This window comes from Chenopodium quinoa, unplaced genomic scaffold (genome assembly GCF_001683475.1).
Source record: "Chenopodium quinoa cultivar QQ74 unplaced genomic scaffold, ASM168347v1, whole genome shotgun sequence".
Taxonomy (NCBI): Eukaryota; Viridiplantae; Streptophyta; class Magnoliopsida; order Caryophyllales; family Amaranthaceae; genus Chenopodium; species Chenopodium quinoa.
The window spans coordinates 2,625,581-2,650,055 of record NW_018744151.1 but is presented as its reverse complement, the minus strand read 5'-3'; the positions used below and the strand labels follow the sequence as shown (position 1 = coordinate 2,650,055).

The 24,475-nt window shown below is 35.9% G+C and overlaps 1 protein-coding gene across 2 annotated transcripts; it reads right to left on the bottom strand.

Moving 5' to 3' along the window:
• Positions 1 to 571: 571 nt before the first annotated feature.
• LOC110693578 (protein MOR1-like) lies at positions 572 to 24,097 on the bottom strand. 2 transcript variants are annotated; one of them, XM_021870710.1, is made up of 54 exons: positions 23,740 to 24,097; positions 23,483 to 23,588; positions 23,260 to 23,383; positions 20,759 to 20,838; positions 20,466 to 20,643; positions 20,309 to 20,373; positions 19,384 to 19,466; positions 18,974 to 19,059; positions 18,684 to 18,797; positions 18,457 to 18,576; positions 18,096 to 18,198; positions 17,505 to 17,641; positions 17,272 to 17,337; positions 17,056 to 17,173; positions 16,936 to 16,970; positions 15,547 to 15,609; positions 15,342 to 15,443; positions 15,153 to 15,258; positions 14,841 to 14,953; positions 12,152 to 12,239; positions 11,929 to 12,029; positions 11,621 to 11,728; positions 11,384 to 11,489; positions 11,218 to 11,297; positions 10,994 to 11,140; positions 10,797 to 10,872; positions 10,549 to 10,673; positions 10,297 to 10,407; positions 10,045 to 10,194; positions 9,860 to 9,934; positions 9,676 to 9,757; positions 9,465 to 9,607; positions 9,266 to 9,367; positions 9,096 to 9,170; positions 7,629 to 7,724; positions 7,449 to 7,550; positions 7,205 to 7,306; positions 6,711 to 6,893; positions 6,512 to 6,623; positions 5,709 to 5,785; positions 5,553 to 5,632; positions 4,799 to 4,861; positions 4,570 to 4,696; positions 4,309 to 4,431; positions 3,611 to 3,688; positions 3,338 to 3,496; positions 3,099 to 3,257; positions 2,701 to 2,798; positions 2,435 to 2,591; positions 2,202 to 2,318; positions 2,006 to 2,101; positions 1,773 to 1,844; positions 1,411 to 1,699; positions 572 to 1,301 (listed from the first exon to the last, which is right to left on the bottom strand). In XM_021870710.1, exons 1-54 carry the CDS (start codon positions 23,900 to 23,902, stop codon positions 1,039 to 1,041), a joined length of 6,084 nt encoding a protein of 2,027 aa, XP_021726402.1. In that variant the 5' UTR covers positions 23,903 to 24,097; the 3' UTR covers positions 572 to 1,038. The 2 variants fall into 2 exon arrangements, with proteins under 2 accessions (XP_021726402.1, XP_021726403.1); XM_021870711.1 differs by having other exon boundaries at positions 1,039 to 1,301; positions 9,465 to 9,592.
• Between the last annotated feature and the right edge of the window lie 378 nt (positions 24,098 to 24,475).

The following is a 24,475-nucleotide window of genomic DNA, read 5'->3' as shown; positions in this document are numbered from 1 at the left end:
CAACAGGAAACAAGAAAAATGAGTTTCCACTTTTCTGTTGTCAGTTTTCATAATTATCATAATTTTAATAAGTTTATATAATTTTTGATTCATTATGGGACTCATATCATATAATTTTAGAGAACAAAAAACCAAAAAACAGAAAACCACAACAATGCCAAACGAACCCTTAAGAACTATACACTACCTCCGATTCATATTATTGCAATTTCGAGTTTGACAACCTTGTTATTTATTACTACATATTTTATTTAGGACATGTTCACTTTAGCTTAATTTCAATTCAATTCAACTCCAATTAGTTTAGTTAAGTTCAACTTTAATTTCCTTCTATCATAAAACATTCAGTTTTAGCTTAGTAAATTTAAACAAGCCCATAGTTAATTTTACCACCTTTTATTTACCAACTTCCCTCCACTCTATCTTTTCACTTTCCTTAAAAAGTTTTGCTATAAGCAAACAAAAAGCAACTAATCGATTTTGATGCTATTGAGGAATATGAAGATAGTGCCAACATATACACTAAATTTAAGCAAAAGAAATAAAGCCGTAGAGAAAAATTGCCCAAAAGAAATAGTTGCATCAACACAAAACAAAACTTTTCATTAAGTTACATCATAAAGATACATCTGTAACAAAAGATAATGTCAATTATCATATACAAAATGATAAGCTGTAAGGTTTACAAGAATCATTGCACACAATGGTTAGCGGAAGAAAAATTTCTTATACTATTCCCTGATTAGTCTCTCATCAATCACCCAAGAACAAACCTCGGGCCTTTTACAGCTGAACAGATTACAGCTAACAGTATACCATGCACCATTCGTAAACAAGCTTTTCTGGGAAACCAATCAAAAAGATCCGTTACACCCACCATGGAATTCAAGTAAAGCTTCCCATCAAATTTGGTTACATATTCTTATGTACAAAATCCGTGAGTGTACAGAGGTCTGCCCAGAAAAGGCACTGAACGAGATCTGCACTATGTGAGATGGTAAAGCAGCTTTCAATAATGTGATCCTCAATTTTACTGTCCTATACATGATCAAATGACCCACTCTTTAGTCTTTGCATCCGGGCTTGCAACCCAGATAGTGCCTTCTCATCCATAGGAAGAACTCCACTGTGAACCGGGTTGTCAGCAGCTGAATCATCTAGCTCATGCTGAGCTTGATTATGAGTGACATTACCATTCATTGGCATCAAGGGCCTGCTTCCAGATTCTGGATTTACACCTGCTGCAGCTAACTGCATGTTCTTCATCCTTTCTCTAATAGCATCTAATGTCCCGGTAGTAACTGTTCAACAGCAGCTCCCAAAATCAAAAACAACTTCCCAAGGGGAAAAGAGAGAAGAGAAAACACAAACACACACAAACACGAACAAAAAATAAAAAAAAAAAATTACCTCCTGTCGCCAGTCTGTCACTTCTTTGGTCCCCTAGGAGCTGTTGGTGATCAAAATTTGAACTTCTGGAGATTGCATTGGCTGTCTTCTCATCGTCACTGAATGATGGGGGTAAAGAAAAACTTGTTGGCTCAACTCTAGTATTCAACGATTTTGAATCATTAAGTGAGTTTGTGTGTACAGGCGACAAAGGAGCTAATTTTGGCGATGACAGATTCAGTGATGATGGAGGTGGAGTTGCTAATGGGACACTAGAAGGTGTCCTTCCGGCAGCTGCATTCTTCTCCATCTGAAGCAATGAACAGATGAGCACAGCACCGCAATTAATAATTAATGTCGATGATAGTGAATTAGCTGCATACCTGTGCCAATCCATCTCTTATATATGTTCTGAATGCTTCACTGGCATTTTGGAGCTGAGCAAAGATATCAACCTACAAATAGGAGTAGATTGTGAGCATAAATATGCTTAAAGCAGTAGGAGATAACCAAACTTGAGCAAAATCAAGCAATTTTGTAATGCAAACAGAGAAAAGAGGCTAATGGGTAGAAAACAAAGCAGTAGGAGATAACCAAGTTGGTGCACAATAGTTACCTTGGGGTATAATTGTGTAATGCGATACAGTTCATAAAGACCAATACTGCAAGTCTGCTTATCTCCAATTTTCTTAAAAATTGCAGCCAGTTCTTGCTGCAAAAGACATACGGCCAAGATATCATAATCAGTCACAGCTACATGTACTTAAGGCATAAAAGACCATATGTCATCAACATTGATAGTCCAGCATTACCTTCAACTGAGCGTCTGCAGAATGAGTGGTAGAAGATGGATTATTAGCAGTTGAGTCACCCCAATGAGTTTGGCCCACAGGTCCAGTGGGGGTAAGCATCCTTGCCGCTGCCAAAGTCTAGTACAGGAAAAATAGTAAAATCATAAAGTAAGAATTAATCACAACATGTGAAAGCCAGATCAAAAGCTACACAACTGATTAAAAACCCAAAACGCAAAGCAAAATTCCAGCACCTGGAGATTCAAATCAATGTATGCAAGGATAATGGGTTGAGGCTCCATATCTATAGGAACCATGGAGAGATGACCTTTGATAGCTGTACCCCGAAGTTTTACAAGTTCATGCAACACAGTTTTAACCATACGCAAAGGTTTATCATCAGCTCCCGCCCTTCATGTAGACAGAATTACATCAAAAAGAAGAGTGAACAAAAAGGATGAGTGAGTATAATCCTCAAATAAGAAGAAACCAGAGCTAAAACTCAAAGAGGGAAAAATACCTTCTCCTTATTTCTTCCATTCCAAGCTCTTGAAGGTACACATGGATGCTTTGAAGAATGCGGTCTAGGTCCACATCATATATAGTGCTTTGAAGAACCTGAAGTAGGAATAAGCAATTTAAAAAACTGATATCTTTCAACCCTCAGTTAATCCAAAAAAAGTGCAGTGTAGCAGAGAAAAATTAAGAAAAAAAAGAAAGAATTGTGTAGAAAATTAAGAGGGACAAAGAAGATTGATTTAAATAATATTTACTATACTGAAAATGTCTTTTTAGAGGAGCATTAAACAAAAGAGTATAAATATACAAGTGTCAGCACTGGGTGTTTTTGAGCAGCAAAGCTTACACTCTATGCAACCCAAGGCTTTCACCCACCCGAGCAAAACATAGGAAAATTACCTTCGTTAGTTTTATCAAACATTTGACAACTAAATCAGAAAATTTCTGATTTCTAACATTCAGGGATTCATTCACCGCAGGTGCTGGCCATCTTGAGGAGCTCACTGGACTTAGTAGTTTAATGAGCACCACAAATGATGATGTCCTATCGGCATTGTCCTACAATAATTGACATTACTTTCAGATAGGTCACTATAAAGGTGATGAAACAGTAGCAAAAAAGGCCAATTCATATATACCAAGATCTTAAGCATCAAAACATTCAAAGCTTTCAGAAGTTGGCCTCCATCATCCATGCGGGGAACCCGTTCATCCAAAAGCCAAAGAAGAAGTTCAGTAATGAGATTATCAAGGGTGCTCTCCTTGACCGCATGAGCTAGAGTCTTATTTTGAAATGTCTGCAGCATACTAAAAACCATCAGAAGAGCAACAAAAACATAGACATAAAAACTAGCATGAGTTGCAACAAGAAATATCCAAAGAAAAGAAGAAAGGAAAAAAAAAAAAATCACCTGCATGAGTGTGTTTAAAACATATTTACAGGACCTCGAAGAAGCCCCAGTTAGACTGAAGTCAAATGTCTTTGCAACCTGTTTCAATAAATCACAAAACTAAGGGTTGCATTGCAGGAAAAAAAAAATTGACAGAAATTACAAAATGCAAATCAATATCCCCTCAAATATCAAGTGTTACACATGCCTAATTCAGTTGATCATTTTAAGTGTTATACTTTTATTTCTGATAAATTACTACTTCCTCTGTTTCTTTATAGTTGCAACACTTCCCTAAAAAGGAAATGTCACATTAGTAGCAACACACTATAAAAAAGAAGGCTTATATGGTGAAAATTGTATTATTACATTTATTTAAATCTCATGGCCCACTTGATTATACTTCTAATAAAAACCTGTTAACCGCATTTTAAGTGTATTGTTCTATTATATCATGTAAAGTCCACTTTTCTTATATACCGTGATAAAGTGTGTGTTGCAACAATAAAGAAACGGAGGAAGTACATTATAATATTCTCTCTCTCCTCCCATGATCCCCGCTCCATTTATATTACCTCCCCTCTCAAATCCCTTGCATTTAATAAGCTATTGTCTTCACTATCATTTCTTACAATACAACATATCGATTAAACCTGCTAACATTATGTGCCTCAGTGCCTGTACAAATTGTAATACATATGAGAAAACGGAGAGAGTACCTTATTGGCTAAGATTATAACAAGTCGGTCTGCATCCTTGACAATGTCATCCATTGTACTTCCTTCAGGATCATTTGTGGCCTGCGCCAACTCATGGCAAACTACTTTCATTCCTTCGACAGACTGCACAGAATTACGTTGCAGGAAAGATGAGTTCAATGCAAGCAACAAGCATGGATTACAAATGCATATATATAAACATGCTATAAATCAGAACTACATATAAAGGCCTTCTTTAAAGGATCATTTTAGCATAAGTACCTGCTCCGGTGCACCGTGTGCAATGATATCAAGTGCTTCATTCCAGTCAGTAGGACCACTAACACCAGCATGCACTCGAGGCAATGAATTTCTATCCATATGGAGTTCAGGATGAACATAGGGTTCCCTGAAACAGGCAATTCAAACAAATGGTCAATTTAAAATTGAACAGACATAAGAACAGCACAGAAGATAGGATGGAGCCCAAAGGAAGAAAAGCGGAGAATACCTGGCAAAAACTGGGCCACCAATTGATCTTGAAACTTCTCCACTCTGTTCAGCTATATCAGACCTATAATATGTTCAGATAAAAAATTAAGTAAGTAAATATTGAAGCTTTACTTCAGCAATTAACCAATTAAAGTGAGACGAGGATAGCAATAAAAGAAAAATGACCTGTTAGAACTTAAGGGCCAGGTAAAGAATGGTATGCATTTAAATTGAAGATACAGGCGGTACAAATACAACAAAAATTAAGAGAATAAAGAATAAGCAAGAAATAGAACTAAATATATAAATCATAATTCATATGTAGGGCTCCAATAATAAGGAAATCCCCACCTCTTGCTGCTAAAACATACCCCCGCAGATAAGGGTGGAAAACATAAGATAAACTGGAATGACCATAAAATGAACAGATATAAACTGGCACAGGAATACTTTACTAACCCACCCAATGTCACAGATAGTATAGATTGGCACAAAAATAACTAGCACAAAGCATACACTCCCAACCTCAAAGACTTCCAGGCTCCAACTCTATACTTTCATGTAGGCCATCAGGCAAAGATAAAAATCACATCAAAAAGCAATCTGAACTAGGTGGTAAATATAAGAAAAACGAAAGCTTATAAAAGTGTCAATAATCGCGAAGGAAATGGAGTCGTTAGATAACCCTTTGCTATAGAACCATTGTGAAAAGTAATACATCATAAGAAACAAAGAAAGTAAAGCCGCATAGTTAAATATTAGGATATCCTCACCCATTATCCCTGACCGAACGTCTTAAAGCAGCCCTTGCATCTCCAGGCTTCCCTTCCCTTCTCTTGTCCATATCACGAGCCTAAAAAAAAGCACTATGTGATCAGCTAAAACAATCAAGACAATTACCATTAATACGAAAGAAAGAAATACAATACCTTTGTCTTAAATTTTTCATCTATCATACTTCTTTGAGCATCTGTTAATTTCCCTACATATCTCCAAATATCCTCACCTGTAACAGAAACAGTGTCAAAAAAGAAAAAATTGGAAGGGTATCTCATTCTCCACTAAGATACTTCTCCAATAAATAAAACTGTTGGACTAAATGAAGTTTATAAATCAATTCCACTAAAAGAAGCATGACCACAGATGGACTGGAAGAACTGAACTATCCTGTAATTCACTCTTGTATCTTACATATTGTTTATCATGCGCATGACCATGCAAAAGCCGGAACAGTCAATAATTATAAAGAACACATTAAATTCAGAGATGAACAACAATTTCATTGTTAATTGAGGCAACAATGATACGGGAAATTACGAAACAAAAAACTCCATATGGACAACACGATGTTCAGAGAGTACTCCATTTACCTTTAAAAAAAGGCTTTCTAGATTTGCAATCTTTGGTCACACACCAAAAAGATACAAAGTACAATTTTGCAAGTGTATAAATCTACTGATTGAGCTAATATTCAATTTTTAGAAGCTGGAACTCTGACTATAAAGTTCAAACAAGGCTTTTTTGGGATAAAATGAAAAGAAAAAAAGAAAAAAAAAATCAGAGCCAAGGAAGGAGGAATAGGGGTGTCATATCTCATAAAAAAAATGGAGATCCAATCATCCATAACACCAAAACTCTACAGTATAACACAAGCCAGGAAAAAGTTGTAAAAATAGGACAAACAACTAAGGAACTGAAAAAATATATGAACTAATGATTCAGCATTTGATACCTAGAATTTTGTAACCAGTGGCCAGCGCGTTCAGAGCAGCCTTTCTAGTTTCACCATCTCGTTCAGCTGTTAAACTTGCAACAATCTGCAAGCTTTTCAGCTGCCCACTTATCTGTGAAAAAGGAGACAAGTAGATGCTCAATTTCACCATCAATTAAACACTAATCCTAAATATTTTTTTAAAAAGACCCAAACTTACCTCAGCTCCATGATTGTCAAGAAGGAAACCAACAAGATCTGCACACTCTATACGTGTTCGATTATTTTTTGAGCGTAGTCCCTCCACGACGTAAGGAAAAAGTTTTGCTGCTGGATATATACTAACAATTTGTTTAGTGAGCTCATGGATTTTTTCTCGTAGTTTCTCAATGTTATGTCCAGACTACAGATTTAAAAAGAGGCCAAAATTAGTTCTCATCCAACAGAAACATGCCTTCGAATGAAGCACAAAGAGACCATAGCAACCAAATGATTATACTGATTTTAACTGGAAAATATCAAATATGTTGCAAAAAGATCTAAAATTGTTTAAATCATATATCAGACCCAAATCATTCACTTCGTGTTGCAAGACAGTTGCAATGAAACAAAAATGAATGAATGTTCTGTGCTTCATCAATTGCACAACAGCATCTAGATATATCAAAAAAAAAAAGGAAAAAAAAATATCTAATGAAAAAGAGAAAGCTTAACCTTTTCTACCAAACATGGAAGAAATATGGCTGCCTCTGCTTCAGTCAATGCATACCCCTCAATCCTTAATGCCTCAAAAAATTCAGGAAGAAATTCTAAAACCTGTGATTAAGAAAAGGGGAATTGCCAATTAGAGATGCCTGATATTATACACACATTCCACGAGTAAGATTATGTTACTATATAAGGAATTAGAAAAAATGCTCAAGGTACTCAGATGAAATGAAGGTAGCAAATATCACACCTTCAATAAGCATGTTGTGTTCGATTCACAAAATCGCAAAACAAACCACCTTAAAACTATATCCATAACTTCAATCAGATCCTTTACGATGGTTGGAAGTGCCTGTTGGAAGAAATTAGATATAAGAATTGAATCCCAACAATACATAATAAATTTGATACGGAGTAGAACATAACTCACCCTATGTAACACTTCGATGCCATCCACGTGCTTTTTGAAGTCTGTACTCAGAAGCCTTCTGTTCAGATCTTCCCTAAAAAATTTGGCAAGCCCACTCTGCAACAAAACAGCCAGTTTACAAATAGTTCAACATATTAGCCCACCACTTAATTAGATTAAGAAATATATTCCCTCTGTCCCCAAATAATAAGCCCATTTCTCCAAAAAAAATCCTTGTCCCTAATACTACCTCTGTTTTGTATTATCTGCAACAAACTTGGTTGCACAATCCCCAAGACAAAATTTCTTAAGCAAAGATTAGTAAAAAAGGGGCATATGATTGATTGGATGAGAGAGAAAGTAAACACCATCGGTACCCACCTTGTAACCACCCTCTCACCACCACTAAGATCTGAAACCCACCACCACCACCCAAAACGCACCCAACCAACTCCCACCACCACCAATCGAAACCCCATATCATCAGCCACCACCAACGAACGAAACCCCATGTCATCCTCCAACACCAGCGAACGAAACCCCACGTCACTAGACCACCAACCCACACCATCAGCAAACGAAGCCCCGCGTCACCAAACCACCAACGAACTGAAACCCCATGTAACCAGGCAAGCCACCACCAACGAACCGAAACAACAACCTTACCACCTCCAAAGGACTGAAACCCCAACAAACCACCACTAATTTAGATCTGAAACCCCAACTTACCACCACCAAGGAAACGAATAAAATCCCACCTCACCACCACAAAGATCTAAACCCCACCTCACGTCCTCACCACCACCAAGATCCAAGACGCAGCACCACCAAGACCTCACCTCGTATTGGTTTAAAAAAAACCATCGAATTTCACCTTTTCCAAATTGCGTCGTAATATGATTTAGTGAGGGGCGGCGACTTTGAAAAAGGGAAAAGAGGTGGTGGCAACCTGGCAAGGGTGAGGTGAAATGGTCGGCGACTTAATCTGAGTGGTGGTGGTCGTGTGGTGGTTGTGAGAGGAGATAATAGGGTTGCTGCTGGCGGTTGAGAGGGAGGAGAGAGAAAATTTGGTGATGGTTGTGGTGGATGTGTTTGTGAGGGAGGAGATAGAATCATAGAATGTGGGTAAAAGTTTTAATTATGGATAAATTAATTTGGAGTTAATATGTTGTTTATTGAAGTTAAGTAAAACTAAGTAAGGGTATGCTGGTAATTATACACAGAAAAATTTACTAAAAGAAGAAACTTTTGGTTTGTTGCGCATAATATGTAGCTTCCGTTTTTGGAAAATGTTGCAGATAATATGAAACAAAGGTAGTAGAAGCATCATGTGTCACTTAGATTGTCTCCAATCTGTCCATCATCCATTAACTTACATTTTTATTCAATATTAACCAACCGTATTTTCTCACTAATCCTAATAAAACATATGCCCAAGTGACATCAGGTTTTACTTTAGAGTCAAAGAGAAATTAAGAAGTTACGAACCTCAAGATCTTGTACTTGCTCCAAACGAGGTTCTTCAAATTTAAAACGGCGGACAACCATCCTTTCCCTATCTTCCTGCAGAGCGTAATCATAACCACATAAATTATCACTCCCCTATAGTAATAAAGGATGCAACGGAATACAAACAAATAACCTCGACGGTGAAATACCTTGCTCGAATCTTTAATATTTAATAATGGCTGAGACTGGATAGCAATATCATGAACAGACATGATGGACTCTGCTCTTGAGCTCCGTGCCGGAGCAGCTCTCTGTAGAAAGATCAAAAGTCATTAAGATAATCAAAGCCACAAAATAAGTAAGATTAAACTGTGAAAGCTGGAGAATAATTAAAAACAGGAAACACACCGATGATGCTGATTTCGCTCCATACTTAGGTGCACGTTCCCCACCAGCATTAGAGCTAGTTTTACCAAGTCTCGTGCTCCCCTTAGGTAGTGATGTAGAAGAAGCAACTTGAGCAGAATCATGCACGTCTGATGGCCGAAAAACTAAGTGAACTTAAGCACAAACTAAGAAAATAATTAACAGACATGAGACAAAATTTATAAAGGCATACCTGGAACACCCCCGTAAGATTTAAGTTTCTCAAGAACATGAGAAAGAGCCGGGCCTTGAATATCTCTCAAATTCTTGGTCACCTAAGAAGGCAATAAGGTTATGATTGTCAGAAAACAAATCCATATTCACTATCAATAATCTTTCTTAATCACAATACATTAAAGCAGAGCCTAAAAATGCACCATTTCTGGACCACAAGCTTTAAGAATATCTGAAAGACATGCATCAGCTGCTTTACGAACATCAGATGATTTATCCTGAAATTAAATCCAAAAGGGTAAACAGACCTCCAATTAAAAAATGACACAGATTTAATTGGACCACGATAAAACAAACATAAACCATAAAAAGAATTGTCAAAGAATACCGTCATGGCAGTGGCAGCTGGCTTAAGCAGCTGCACCGCATCAGGAAATTCATTCATCACGGAAAGATGCTTAGATAACCATTCAAAAAGATCCTTACGTCCGTCAGCACCAAGTTTTGATTCCAAAAGAGCAGCAGTAATATAGGGTACCTATACTCACAGAACAGCATTAACAACAATTTCCTGTTCAGTCAATTCTAGCTTCTTTACATTTACCCAAGAATCCAACAATAGTCATAATCTTAAACCAACCATTTTATCAAGATGGACAGCACCATGCCACAAGTCCAAAGTTGTTAAAACACATTCTCTCATTTGCTTTTTATTGTCACCAAGGCATTTCAATACATCTGAAAGAATTCCCTGTAAGAGCCACAATCAAATTCAATTTAGATAAAAAAACATACAAAACAGTAAAGAATGCACAAAAAAAACTTGAAGTCACTGGAAAGACCCCAAGATAGAGCTCCAGCAAATTCAATATCAAAAAATGAACAAACAAACCTTGCTTGCTTTCTCAACTGGAAGACCCATGGCAAAAGCAACACCACCAATGGTAGAAGACGCTTCCATCACAAGCTTTTTGTTGCTGTCATTCAAACGGCCTCTAAGAGCACCGAACAACTCTCCTGTTTGTCAAAATAATACTCATAAACAACTAATGGGGGGAGAAATTACAACTGACACTGCCAACAAAAAGTATAACAGAAACTTCAAACATGATTGAAGCCATGAACATAACACAGTGATACCAGTTCCAATGGGTTGAATACGCTTATTGGCCTCCTCTAAAATTTTATTCACAGCTTCAATGGATTCCAAGCGTATCTGGATATTATCAAAACATAAAGATGATAGCACTTTCAATATCTTTATAAGGCAAATTCTGAAGCACAACATTACAAAATTAATGACAATACATAATTTGAAATGTTAAATTAATATATACCTTCCAATCAGGGCTTTCAAAATTTTTCAACAAGGTTGGTGTTATCTTCGCACTAATATCTTCACGTGGCAAACCATCTGAGCCACCAGCAGGAACAGATGACAAATCGGTTGCTTTTACTGTTTTCTTTGGAGCTATAGATGGTCCCTGCAGCACAGGTAACACTAATCTAAAAAACCCTGCTAACAAAATACATTAGGATAGGAATAGTGAAATGCAAATACCTCATAAGGATTTTTTTCATATTCTGCATCAAGCGCACTAAGAAGTGCAGGTTTAACATCCGTAAGGAACCCCTTGATGTCTGCAATAACATTAATTAGCACTTTTCCACTGCTTCACACATTCACAAGAAAAAAGCATGCAGTCGAGGGAAGAGGCTATAATCACCTGGGCCAACAAATTTATGCAAGACACCAATCAACTTAATCGTAGCATTTCTAGTAGCAGCAGTACTTGATTGTAGTCCTGTCTCCTTGCAGAAGTCAATTAAGTCCTTCACAGAAGAAAAATAGCATTTACATTAAAAAAAACTTTCCTCAAAAGAAAACTATTTCAGAACTCAATATTTCATGGCATAAAATAGACCTAATCTAGCATAGGATGTTTAAGACAAAAGACAATCACCTTCAATTTCAAAAGAGAAACACCAAAATCCTCAACAGCAGAAACCATCCATAGAATGCCTTCACTAAGGACCTTTGGATTCTTGTGCTCTTTCATAATTTTATATAACTGCAGCAAATGAAAGTCATTTAAAAAACAAGCATAGAACATATAGAAAAGGTGAGGGTGTATCCCATATTCACGAAAAAGAAACATGAAATCAACTTCATTGAAAAATCCTCCACTGACAAGTGACAACATCAAGAGCATGATAAAAGTGTTTGCATGGTGGGAAATGAATACAGAGAATGAAGATAGAAACTACTTACTCTATCAAAAATAAATCCAGGACCTACTGCTTCCGAAAATGTAGTCAGGCATTTCATTGCTTGGGCTCTAGTCTTAATATCAGCCACCCTTTCACTTAGACCTGTGAAGTAGACAATTAATCAAAAAGAAATACAGAATATAAAAAAATTGTATCTCTGGATATCACTAGCAAGCAAAGCAACAATAAACTAATATGCAAGACAAAAGTAACAAGTTACTCACCATGAAGACAAAGAACAACACACTTTTTGGAAAATCTTGTAGCTGTCGATGCTACATAAGAAATAACTTCAACAGTTTGCTGCTGGACCTGTGATATTCAAAAGAGTAGTCACTAAACAACATAGCTGTGGTAAGTAAACGATGCCAAAACATTAACAATGATTGCCATAGAGCAAAAGATTGACTACAAAAAGGTGACTTATTAGCGAAAGGCTTAAAAACTTACCCAATACAACCACGGGTAAATTATGAATAATACTGAATCATACATCATTCACGACAGAAATACCAATAATTTAGCAGATATCCTTTAAACTCTCAACACATCCTTAATTCTTGATATATCTAAGTACAAATATCCTATGGAAGTATGGAGTGATAAACAGAGAGCAAGTACAGACTGGGCATATGGATAAGAAAGACAAGCAAGGAATTTACTATCAAATTTTCTCCAAACTATATTCCTTGTTCTTTACTCTGATCATAAAAATTGACTAATTTTAGCGTTAGGAAGCTCCGGAGTACAGCCCTTTCATCTATTTGTATCCTATATTGAGTCAGGTTTAACACCTTTTTACTCTAACTAAATTTTAAGATTCAAAGCTAAAGATATTCATTTACAGATTGGCAATTTCAAATAAATCAACTATCCAATATAAGCTAACACTTGACTGACTTGTTATAGCGCTAAGAGAAATGTGGGTGTGTTTTTGTTCTGCATTCACCCGAAAAGAGAGGCGGATTGGGAAAAATATCTTTTTTTTTTTTTTGGTGTTTAGAGAGCCACAAGGGCGGGGGTAAGAATCGATGTTAGGATTTCTTGAAACAGGGAGGGAAGCTCTAACCACATAAGCTACCCCTCACTCTCGGAAAATTATCTAATTAGCCTATACACAATCTAAACACAAAAGTCTTACCATTTTCCCAATTTCTATTAACAACTTCTACATAGAACACAAGGGACTAAAGGTAGTGTGTTTAGACAATCTAAATACAAGTGACAAGACTGACAACAGCTGTATGTCTACACCATAGCATGTGCAAAGTATCTTCACATCGATATAATAAGGAACCAACAATTTAGAATTAGTGAAAATTTGTGGTGACTAATTGTCATTGGAAATAACGTTTATATCAGGGAAGACCAATATTTCTTGTTTTTCTACAGCACTTGCATGTAAATTATGTAAGATCTAGAAGGAAATAAAAAATCAAAAGTGAAGTCATTTTTGGAGAATTTGGACTTAATTATTTTATCGATTCAATCAATCAATCAAAGCATTAATCCCGTAAGTGGGGTCGGCTACATAAACTTAAAGTGATTATTCCGCATCGTCATCCACAAAAATCTTCCTCCTCCATCCCTTACCATCAGATACCTCATTGTCATGCAAGTCCATATGCTTCATATCCTTCCTAACTTCTTCCAACCAAGTCATTTTCAGTCTCCCACTACCTCCATGTCCCAATTATCCACTAAGAAAGTTCAGTCATTGCTTTTGGCTAAAAGCAACAAAAGCAATGACTGAAGCACTGAACTTTCTGAATATGACCAATGGATGAGTAATAAGGTTTTTGTTAGATGGTTATGTCATGCCAGATATTTCCTCCATGTTTTTCAGAGGAAACAGTTTCCTAAAAAAGGAAGATTCAAAATAAATGCAACACTTCAAAATTTTACCACATACAATTTCCCACGTATAAAATATCCTTATTTATTCATCTAGCGAAACATTAAGTTACAAATTCCAATCAATTATTAGAATTACAAACTAAATTACCCACCTTATCAACAAAAACACTAACTCATATACCCAAAACCACCTATTTCTTCATCTTTAACCTCCAACCATTTTCAATATCAAAATACAACCACCCACTATTTCATCCTATGTTACTTAGACTCGGATGAAGTGTCAAATTAGACACAGGTGTCCAAGTATCGGACTCGCCCATTTTTTTGAAAAAAGTTTTGTTTTTAGTTAAAAATGAAGTGTCCAAGTGTCGGTGTCCGACACGAGTCGTGTCGACACGGACACGTGAGGTAAATGAAAGAGTCCGAGTAACATAGATTTCATCATCAATCTACCTCTCTCTATGCCCATGAGACCTTCACACACAAGTCACGAATACTTCCCCCCCCCCCCCAAAAAAAAAAAAAATAAATAAAAACAAAAAAAACTCCAACTTATTGACATTAAGCCACCACCAACATCTAGCTGTTGCTGGTGATTTTAATTTTAAAGGTCATGCAATGCTTACAAGTGAGTTGGAAATTTGGTATGATGGAAGAAGGAATAATGGGGTGGGTTCATAGCAATGGGGTTTGGTGAGTTGGGGCAGCCAAATGGCAGAAGTTGATGATCGGTGCAGCTTCTGTGGCAAAGCAGAGGGATGATGGGATTTGGTGGTTTTTAAAAAAAAAAAAAAAAAAAAATTAGTTTCCCTCTCACACTTTCCCTTTACAAAATAAAGGATGTGTATCTTTACTGTTTACATAAATCCCCATGCCATTCCTACACGTTTCATCCAAAAAAATAGAGGATGTGTATTCTTTTACAAAATAAAGATTGGCGATACAAAAAACTATTTGTAAGAAAAAATGATTTCAAATAAAAAAAAAAAAAAAAAGTTTGGATCAGTGCAAACTATCAGGTGATTATATAAGATGAGAATTTTGTTTTTTTACCTGAACATTTTTTTCACTCCATCCAGGGACAGCACATAACAAACGAATCAGAATCTCCACTGACTGATCAAGTTCCTGAATGCCCTCCACTTGCTCTTTCAATGAAGAAATTGCTGCATGGACATGGATGAAAAAAAGAGAAAGAATAACACATTAAAGCTAACACTTAAAACATCAATACCAGCAACGACAGAGAAAAAGCAAAGCAACACAAAACCAATCTAAAAAGATCAGATACAAATCAAAATAACATAAAAGCAAGTCAAAAAAATGATTATAATGCCACACATAAAGGTTAAATAGAATCTAAACCTTCCAGCCTTTCTTTCCATACGGTGCTCTTTAATTGAGAAATAGTCTCTGCTTGTACAAGAGAACCCAGTCTGCTTTCAATTTCTTCAAGGCTCATCTCTGATGGCTGCTCACCAGGACAAACACAGGTTAATGACATTTTTTGTACCAAGTACCAGGGAACTTCGTCAAAAAATAAAGAAAAAATACCTCAACATCTTCCTGTTCAATTTTCACGGTTTTTTGCTGCCCACCTCCATCAACTTTTTTGCTGGCAGCAGGTTTTGATGTAGCACCTTTCTTGGCAGCAGGCTAATAGAATGTAAAAACAGACAAGATAAATTTAAAAAATCCCAGAGCAAAAAATATTACGACTTCATCTAAATAATGGATTCAAATGAACAAGAACACTCACAGCTGCCTGAACAGGCCTTTTTCCACTCAGCATACTTGCTGCCGACTTTTTAACAAATGAGGCCTGTCAACAACAAAAACAGTGTCACATTGTACAAAATAATAAGCCCACTAAAACAGGAAAACTGAAAAAGAAAACTAAACAAAATAAAACAATGCATTGCTTATCAAAGTATATACTTCCTCCATTTCTTTCTAGCTGCATCACTTTCCTAAAACGAAAACTTCAAATTAGTTGCATCACTTTCCTTTTAGTTAATAAACTCTATCTATCTCTCTCCTAACACATGAGTCCATTTTTTTAATCCCTCTATTTATCTCATCTTCAAAAATTGCCTAGGAGTCCGCAAATTGAAAAGTGATGCAACTAAAAAAAAAAGGAGAAAGTACCTTAGTTTCAGAAAATTATATAAAGCTGAAAATCATTGTCTAACATAGACTAATTATTCTGAAATTCCTCAGTCATCCACAACACATAAAACACCGGTTTAAGCTTTAAATCGACAACACATCTAAAATTTTACTTCACTGAAGTAATCATGGCTGTATGGCATATACTCTCAAAAACAATGAAGAACACCAACTTTCATCCACGACTCGATTACAAAAGAATGATTAAAAAACAGCTTGTCCTCATTCTATATTCTCAATTTTTTTTTAGTTGGTAATCGACAAAGTACTATGCTACCTATGATCCTTTAGGCTCAGCTTGGTTTGACGTAAAACAATTCAAAAAAAAGATCGAGTTTCATGGAAAACTACAATTGCAAATTTGTTTTCCTTTGTTTGGTTCCTTGTGAGAAAAGTTGTAGAGAAATTAAAAAGAGCGGAAAAATTATATAGATGCGAGTAAAGTAAAAATGAGGTAAGGAGGAGAGAGGAAAATGTGGCTTCCCTTGTTTAGTAAAGAAAAATGCTTTCCACTGTTGAGAGTGTAATTTTCCAACGTAGGAAAATTGTTTTCCACCCTTTCACAGACCAAAAGGTAAAACAGGGATAATGGGAAAATCATTTTCCATGAAAATATTTTACATCAAACAAAACAAACCCTTAATATTGCAACATGGGGGGAATGCACCAGGGGGTAGTGGGAAAATAGAAGAGGAAGATAGGCAAAAAAAATTTAAAAAAAAAAAACGTCCTTGATAATACAAGCATTTAACTAACGCATACAAGTAAGGATATAATTGTATTAAATATTAGCAGTGTAAAAGGAAAAGTTTGTTTTTTGTAAAATGGGTACTTTATTAGCCAAAAAAAAGGCTTTTGAAATACATTGTCTGCAATTTGGACTTGGGAGTGAAGGCACCATTGAAAGATAAAAGCACAAATCAATGTAAGAGAGATAGAAAACAAAGATAAATAATATTAAATAAGCAGCAAAACACACCTCAGATGCAGATCCACTTGAGACTTGCACATTGACTGACATGCGATGATCAAAATAAGAGGTTAATATAAAGGACCTCCAGTTTCAAAGGACAATAGAATTAAAAATAAAAGAACACACCTGAGCTTCCACCAGCAGGTGGACCACTTTCAGAACCACCAATCATTTCATTAAGCTTTTTTCTCCTGACATCATCAAGTTTCTCTAGTGACCTTTCCAAAGGTCTCATACCTACCAACTAAAACAAGAAAAGAGATGAACATTTCAGTTTCTACTTTGCAACATGTTGACTTGAAGACTAAGGAAAAGTTAGAATATAAGATACTCAGTACTCACCTTGGCTATGGCCGTCAAAACAGAAAAGGCTGCATCTCTTACTTCAGGAGTCCCATCATTAAGACACTGCACATTACACAAAGCATATCATCATAAGATTAGAACTATATGAATTATAGCAGATCCAAATTCAAGCAACAGGTATCACTAGTATGAAAATAAATAAATTAAACAGCTATTCAAAAAATATACAAAATAAGCAGCAAATATAGTCACCAATTAAAGTCACTGACCTCCATACATATGGGAACATAATCCTTGTGAGCTTTTTGAATGACAGTCTTGTTGCTAGTCTCGATACAAAATGTGAGCCAATTTAGAGTCAACGATCTCACAAGAGGAACTTTATTTTTCACAGCCGTTTTAACATCTGAAGAAATAAAACAGGAATCAGAAACGAGAACCAAATGGAAATTGACAGCTAGACAACATCTACAATAGCTAACCAAAAAAAAGGTGTTTGAACACTTACGGGGAGATATACAAAAAAAGAAATTTGTCACAGAGAAAAACATCCTCCATCCCAACAATTCTCATGTTTAATAAGTATACTCACACAATTACTGACACACTTATGCTATACCAATTCTTTACTCTGCCACAACTTAATCAATAAGTTCAGTTTTCCTGCACTGCTCAGAGTGCAATTGGACTCAAACGTAAACAGTTTGAAGGTTTAAATGGCATGTACCATGTAATGCATCAATGTTCTAAGTAGCTGGCCCAAGTATCACAATACTTGAACCTGTGGACTGTAGTCTACAGACATCCAAATCTGCCTGTGCATTTCAAGGAAAATTAAAAAGTAAAAAATGAAAGTTTACCTTCGACAATATCAACGAGATTTACACATCCAGACTTGTAAATGGCTTGTAACGTTTGGGTTAAAGCATCTGTGATGGTAGGCTTTTTCTCCTTCAGTTTTTCCTGTGAGAAAAGACGAAGTTTTATCTTTAAGGCAGTCACATTACACAAGGTCACAAACAGAAATACATTTAGAAGAGGGGGGTGGGGTGAAATTAGGAGCACCGAGGAGTCATGTAAAGATATGTTTAGTCAACATGGTGGCACACATCATTATAACAATACCAAACTTTATACAGTAAGCAGATGCAGCACAAAACACAACAAAGACAGCAGCCTGATTAAAAAAAAGGGAATCCAGAAAGAATTGTGATATCTTACAAGTAAAACAGGAAGCAAAAAGCGTGAGCTCCCAGCAAAGTGCGCCCTTAAGCCTCGAGCAAGGTTCCCAATAGCCTGTATGGCTTCAGCTGCAACAGCTATGTTTACATCTGTGACTAACTGCAACGATATTATATAGTCAAACATGTTAAACAGCAAGAGACTAAGCACAGTCAATGAAAAGGATTTATTATATATAAGAGGTAAAAAAGAGGTGTCAAAACAACCTTTTTGAGTGTTCTGCAGACTTCAGTGAAATCACCTGGTGCTATCCTCTTAGTGGAAGCAAGTTTTGTCAACTCTGCAACAGCCTCCTTCCGTTCAGACCACTTAGTAGCTTTCTAATCAAACCAAATCAGAAATGACAATGAGTCTCCCACAACTCTCCCAAAGAATAAAGTTGACCAATGAACAGTAGATTGAAGTGTCAATTAGCCACTGAAATGATAAAACCCTACATTTATAGTACATAGAACCAACATTTACAAAGAGAACAAAATGGTATAAGAGAACTGACCACTCCATCCCAAAATCCTGATTTCTCTAATGGCGTTAATATGTCCACTGGATCAACTAACTCATATTCATCTATAACCTGTGGAGCTGAAACCAAAGTGCTGCTATCAATTTCAACACAGTAGCAAGCCAACATTAATTGGGGGTTGCCCCAGTCAAATATGGCAATTATATGGAGCTATATGACATGCACTACTCTATTTATAACATATATCACTGAATTATTGAACTATTTGATGCAGTACACTAGTACAGCACCAAATGGAAGTACAGGAGACAAAATAATCTACCCAATCAACTTTTTAGCCTTTTTTTTATTTGCTAGTGTCATCGACAACACAGTATTCGATATGAGGTTGTACATTATAAAGGTCAGTAAGAGGCTAAAAGCCAATGTATATAGTAGCATACCATCGGATGTAGATTCTTCTGATGGTCCTGCATTTTCCACTTCAGCAACAACCTCAGGTTCGGGCTCTTTGTCTTGTTCAGATCTGAATTTACATGGATAATAAAAAAGAATATCAGTATTGTATTCAGCAAATGTTCTACGGAAACAAAATTCATATTCGTGATATTCACAGACAATTGATTCGCCTTTTAGCTGAAGAAGGGAAATCCTATGTATTCAAAAGCCTTATTCATGCTAAACACACAGGTGGTCAGGTAGCTAAAAATTCTGGTCAATAAAAAATATTTCATGCAGGAAGCTGTGAATTCAATATTTACCTCCCAAATGAAATAGTGAATTGAGAGAAGATGCACTGGAATCAATGGTTTTGTTTTGAATATGATTAGAGGGTATCTAACTACATAAATCAATGGTTTTGTTTTGAATATGAGCAACCCAATTTTAATACGAACAAAAACGTTCAGATGGCCAACACTAAAAACAAAACAGATTCAAGATCAGAGGAAAAGAAATCAGGAAAAGGAAAATGGGAAGAAACCCCATGACAGAAAGAGTGTACTTTTAAAGCAAAATCCATATCTGAAAAAGAAAACCCAAATAAAAGCAGATAAACCTTGCTTGACAAATATATCACCCATTGTGCCATCAGGCAAGTATACATTCAAATTCAGGACATTTCGGAAAAATCAAACGTAGCTCAATTTATGGACATATTTTTGACCCCAGCCTCAAGCAATCATATTATCACAGAAATTAAGCAGCCTAATTAAGATAATCAAGAAATTAGTGGAATGGTATGAGCATCTATGCAACAATTTAGAGGTTTTAGACAATTCCAGCCTATGAGCATAATGAATCACTTTTGACCCCACACACTTTTGTCACAATCAGAAAGCGCAAAATCAAATTGCATACTAGCATCACCTTATCTTTCGTGTGGGCTTTGCTATCCCGCTAACATTGACAAGCTCTGCCTCCAGCTCTTTTTTCTAAAGACCCAAAAATAAAATAAATCATCACTCCAGCATATTAGATACGAAAGTACACAGAAAAAAGTATGATAATATATAGATAGTTTTACCATTGTATCCCTCATTTTTTCGAACAAGATGGATTTGACAGGGTCCTGTCCAATCCAGCGACATAACTCTAAGGTCAATCCTTTAGAGGATGCACGAACATTTTGGTCTTGATGATCAAAAAGCTCTGGTAACATCTTAAGAATTCTTTTCGGGGGAATAATCTTGGACCCAAATTCACTATTTAACATCCCAAAGATAAGATAGATTGTAAGCATAACAGAAACTACGTAGAAATCGCATAATAACAGAACCAAAAATGATATATTAAGCACAAGCAGTACAGCCCACGAACCTTAACGCTTGAAACATGACGTCGATGGCAGGAACAACAGCTTTAGCCACTTTGGCTTTAATAGCCTTTTCCATAGCATCCTTGCATTGAATAAGTAAAAAAAATCATTAGAGAGAGAGAGAGAAATAACATACAGAGTTTTCAAGGTCATTTACTATAGCTAGAAAGCACAACAGAAACAACAAGCATGTTTCTGCTGACATCAGCCAACAACCACATACGGTGAAAAAAATGGGGTGCCAAAGAAAACAAAAATTGCATCATTGTTGAGTAAGTTACAAGCGCATTCTACAACACATCAGCAATACCAGCTGATGCTTAAATCCATTTTGTGTAAATGAAAATATAGAATACAAAAGACCAGATAACGAAACAGGTCGAATCATAACCACAGAAAGTCCACAGGATTCAACTTGTCAACTCTCATCAAAATAAATTTGAAAAATTGTTGCAAGACATAATGCCATAGATGACTATTACACACACTAAAGCCAGCAGGGTCAGCCAATTTACACATGATAACTAAAAGCCAAATTGACCTAACGGCTCAATCACAATCTCTATAACTCTGTAAGTTCAAAGACCTCATCTTTTGTCAGCATACATGAGAAAAATTTTGTTACAATGATTAAACATAAGCAGCTCCTAGAAAACCCATGATGCTTCATGTGTGTTATTAAATTCAAAATACAAATTTTGTCATAATCATACGGTAGGAAGTGTAAAAAACAAAGTCCCCTCTATAGACATAGAGAGCTACTATGAATCAAAGACAGAAGTTTATGTGAACATGTCATGGCAGATTGGCCCTAAAAGTACTTCTAAAAGCATATATAGGCGATAGGATACATGTAGGACATAAATTTATCAACCAGATTAAATATAAATGTCCATTCCTGGGATAAAGAAAAACATTTATTAACTATTTATCATATCTAACATACAATCCCGAACAGAGTATTGTAAAGTTGGACACCAATTTAGGAACCCAAGATGAGTTGCTATCACTTTGGCACAGGAGGCACACAGACCTCAATCGTCACATAAAGCTACAATAAAATTCTGGTTAAAATACCCCGTTTATTGCAAAAAATTTAAAACTAATAATCTTAACACTCCTCTTTAAATTTGGGTTAAACCATATTAACATTTTTCTGCAAAATAGACCTTTCAGTCAAGATTATTTTTTATGGAAAGAATAAAAAGAAAAGAAGAGAATGAATATCTCCAATAGTAACAAAGGGAGCTTCCATGGATTAACATACAGACGAACCTGGTAGCGAGGAATCAGCCAAAAGCAACCTACACATTCCCTGGTAAATCAGGAGAATATTTGAAATACGTACATACATATTTTTCGACTAAGGTAAATCCAAGGCATTGCAATTTCTTTTCCTTGAAGTTTTCTAGGCGCAGCTTGAGACTAGGCTTACTCTACTACTCTCCATTTCAAATTATATGCAACGACTTGACATAAAGTCTTATTGTCTAGCCATTGGTACTCCACACTACATGAATGATATAAAAGCATTTAAGGAATACCTCCATTGTCTTTGAATCTCTCTTTCATCCTAGAATTTAAATAACTACTCCTAAGTTCCAAAAACTTCATACAACTACCTCTTCATTACCTCATAGAGCTTGGTATCTAATCTCTTCTTCCTCCATATGAACTTTAACCTTTCAAGTGTTTACTGAATTGGGTTCTCTTATCTCCAAATATATTAAACATATGGTACCATTTTTCCAGATAATTGTAAACAAAAGGTACATTTCTTGTCCAAAGCTTATTACAATTGCAACTTAACAAAAAGCATATTATACTAATAGTAATTGAGATGATACAAAGGTAGTAACACTACATTTAGGCCAAAGTACCCATAAAACTACGCCCTAAAACTTACTAAAACCATGTAGGGAAGGAAATGATCACAACTTAATGTTGCAGCACTCCATATATAACGAGAGTATTGAGTTAGATGAAATAAGAGCAAGAAAGACTTCAATATACCACCCTTCAAACTCTCTACCGTGAAAATTCAACATGTATATTCTATTAATCTGAAACTCAATCCCACAAACCTTTCCATTGATTACATGAGAGCCTAAACTTGGGCTTCAGAACCCTTTACAAAGCAATGAAGACGAATCCAGACAATAAGTTTTTTTATAACCAGAACCCCATCAGCTAGAAAAGCTGACCATGAATATACTAGCTAAGAAGCTTACACTGCTGTCTAATACTCCAGAGTAGATAAAACCAGACACGGTCTCTATGTCACTTGCAAAATGTACATAGCCAAACACTAGTAAAATACAATTCCAAAAACAACCACTGCATTACAAGTTTACAAATGCAAGGCCATAGTGCAATACACTTTTGCTCCAAAATCTATCCTAGCACTCGTTCGCCCAGTAGAAAAGTAGCTCACATATTCGAAACAAAACGAAAAACTGGCTACTTAATTGTGTAATAGAAACTAAGCAGGAAAGTTTCATACCAGGAAAGCCTCAACTGCCTCCAACTCCACCCAGAGTATAAACACCATTTGTGCCTTCTCCACAGTCTTCGGCCTCCCGGTAAGACATTTCGCAACAACGGCATCACATACTTCTTTGCCATACCTAAATCATAAACACAAAACCAACAAAATTACCCATTAATTTCAAAGCAACAATGAACAACCCAAAACCAACAATTTCACTCTCTTAAACCAAACCCACCTTCCAACATCCGCATCCGCAGCTTTTAAATACGCAATCAAAGCATCAAGCGCCTTCTCTTGCACCGGTGCATTAGAATCAGTCACTGTTTTCTTAAAATAATGCCCTGAAAAATTCCAAACCAAAATAAAAATTCAAAAAAACCCCATTTCACAGAATAAGATCCAAACCCAAAATTCAAATGCATTATCAAAAAAACACCCAAATTAATCAGATCTAATCAACTAAAACAAAATCAAAAACCCTAAAAAATATACCAAATTCACGAAGCCGAGTGTCCTTAGGATCGGTAATGGAGTCGAAAAATGCAACTAGGTCGATGTTCGCATCATTTCGAACCTTCCAATTCTTATGAAACAATCGATCTTCCCATGGAAGTTTCTTCGCCTCCTTCAACAACTTCTCATCTTCCGTCGACATAATTTACCCAGAAAATTACACAATTTTTGTTCTAGGGCATAAAATTTGCAGAAGCTCGATCTGAATTTGAGCAATGAGAGCAAGAAAAATGTGAGAAAAAATAAAAATTTTGTTCGAAATTTTAGGAAATTCAAATTTTTTGGTTCAAATTTTTTCTCTCTTTCTGTTGCCGGAGATGAGAGAGAAAATTAGAAAAAAATAAAATTAAAAAATGGACAAGAGTAAAGAGATAGGAGCGTACACTATAATTTCATCAAAAATAAAAATAAACAACTTTTTTAATTTTTCTGATTTTGAAAATGAAATGTTAAAAAAGAAAAAAAAAAAAACGAAGGAGAGAGAATAAAGGAAAGGTGTTTTGTGTTGTACGCTTTCAGGTTTAGGTGTGTACACTTACTCGCACTCATGGAAGTTTAGTGTCCACGTGCTTGTACCAATTTTTGGTAAGCAAATCTATGTTGCTATGACTCTAGCTATGACCAAAACTATATATTCTTTTCGTTTCAAATTCATCCAACACTTAAGACCGGTAAGGGTAATTAGATTGGTCGAGTTGGATAGATTAGAGTCGAT

What these genes read in the sequence shown, in the direction of transcription:
- LOC110693578 (XM_021870710.1), bottom strand. Translation starts at nt 23,902, where the DNA reads ATGTCGACGGAAGATGAGAAGTTGTTGAAGGAGGCGAAGAAACTTCCA. An exon ending in ATCTTACGGGGGTGTTCCAG is followed by an intron (nt 9,608 to 9,675) that starts GTATGCCTTTAT and finishes AAGTTCACTTAG; the next exon opens with TTTTTCGGCCATCAGACGTG. An exon ending in CACTGGTTACAAAATTCTAG is followed by an intron (nt 5,786 to 6,511) that starts GTATCAAATGCT and finishes TTTCTGTTACAG; the next exon opens with GTGAGGATATTTGGAGATAT.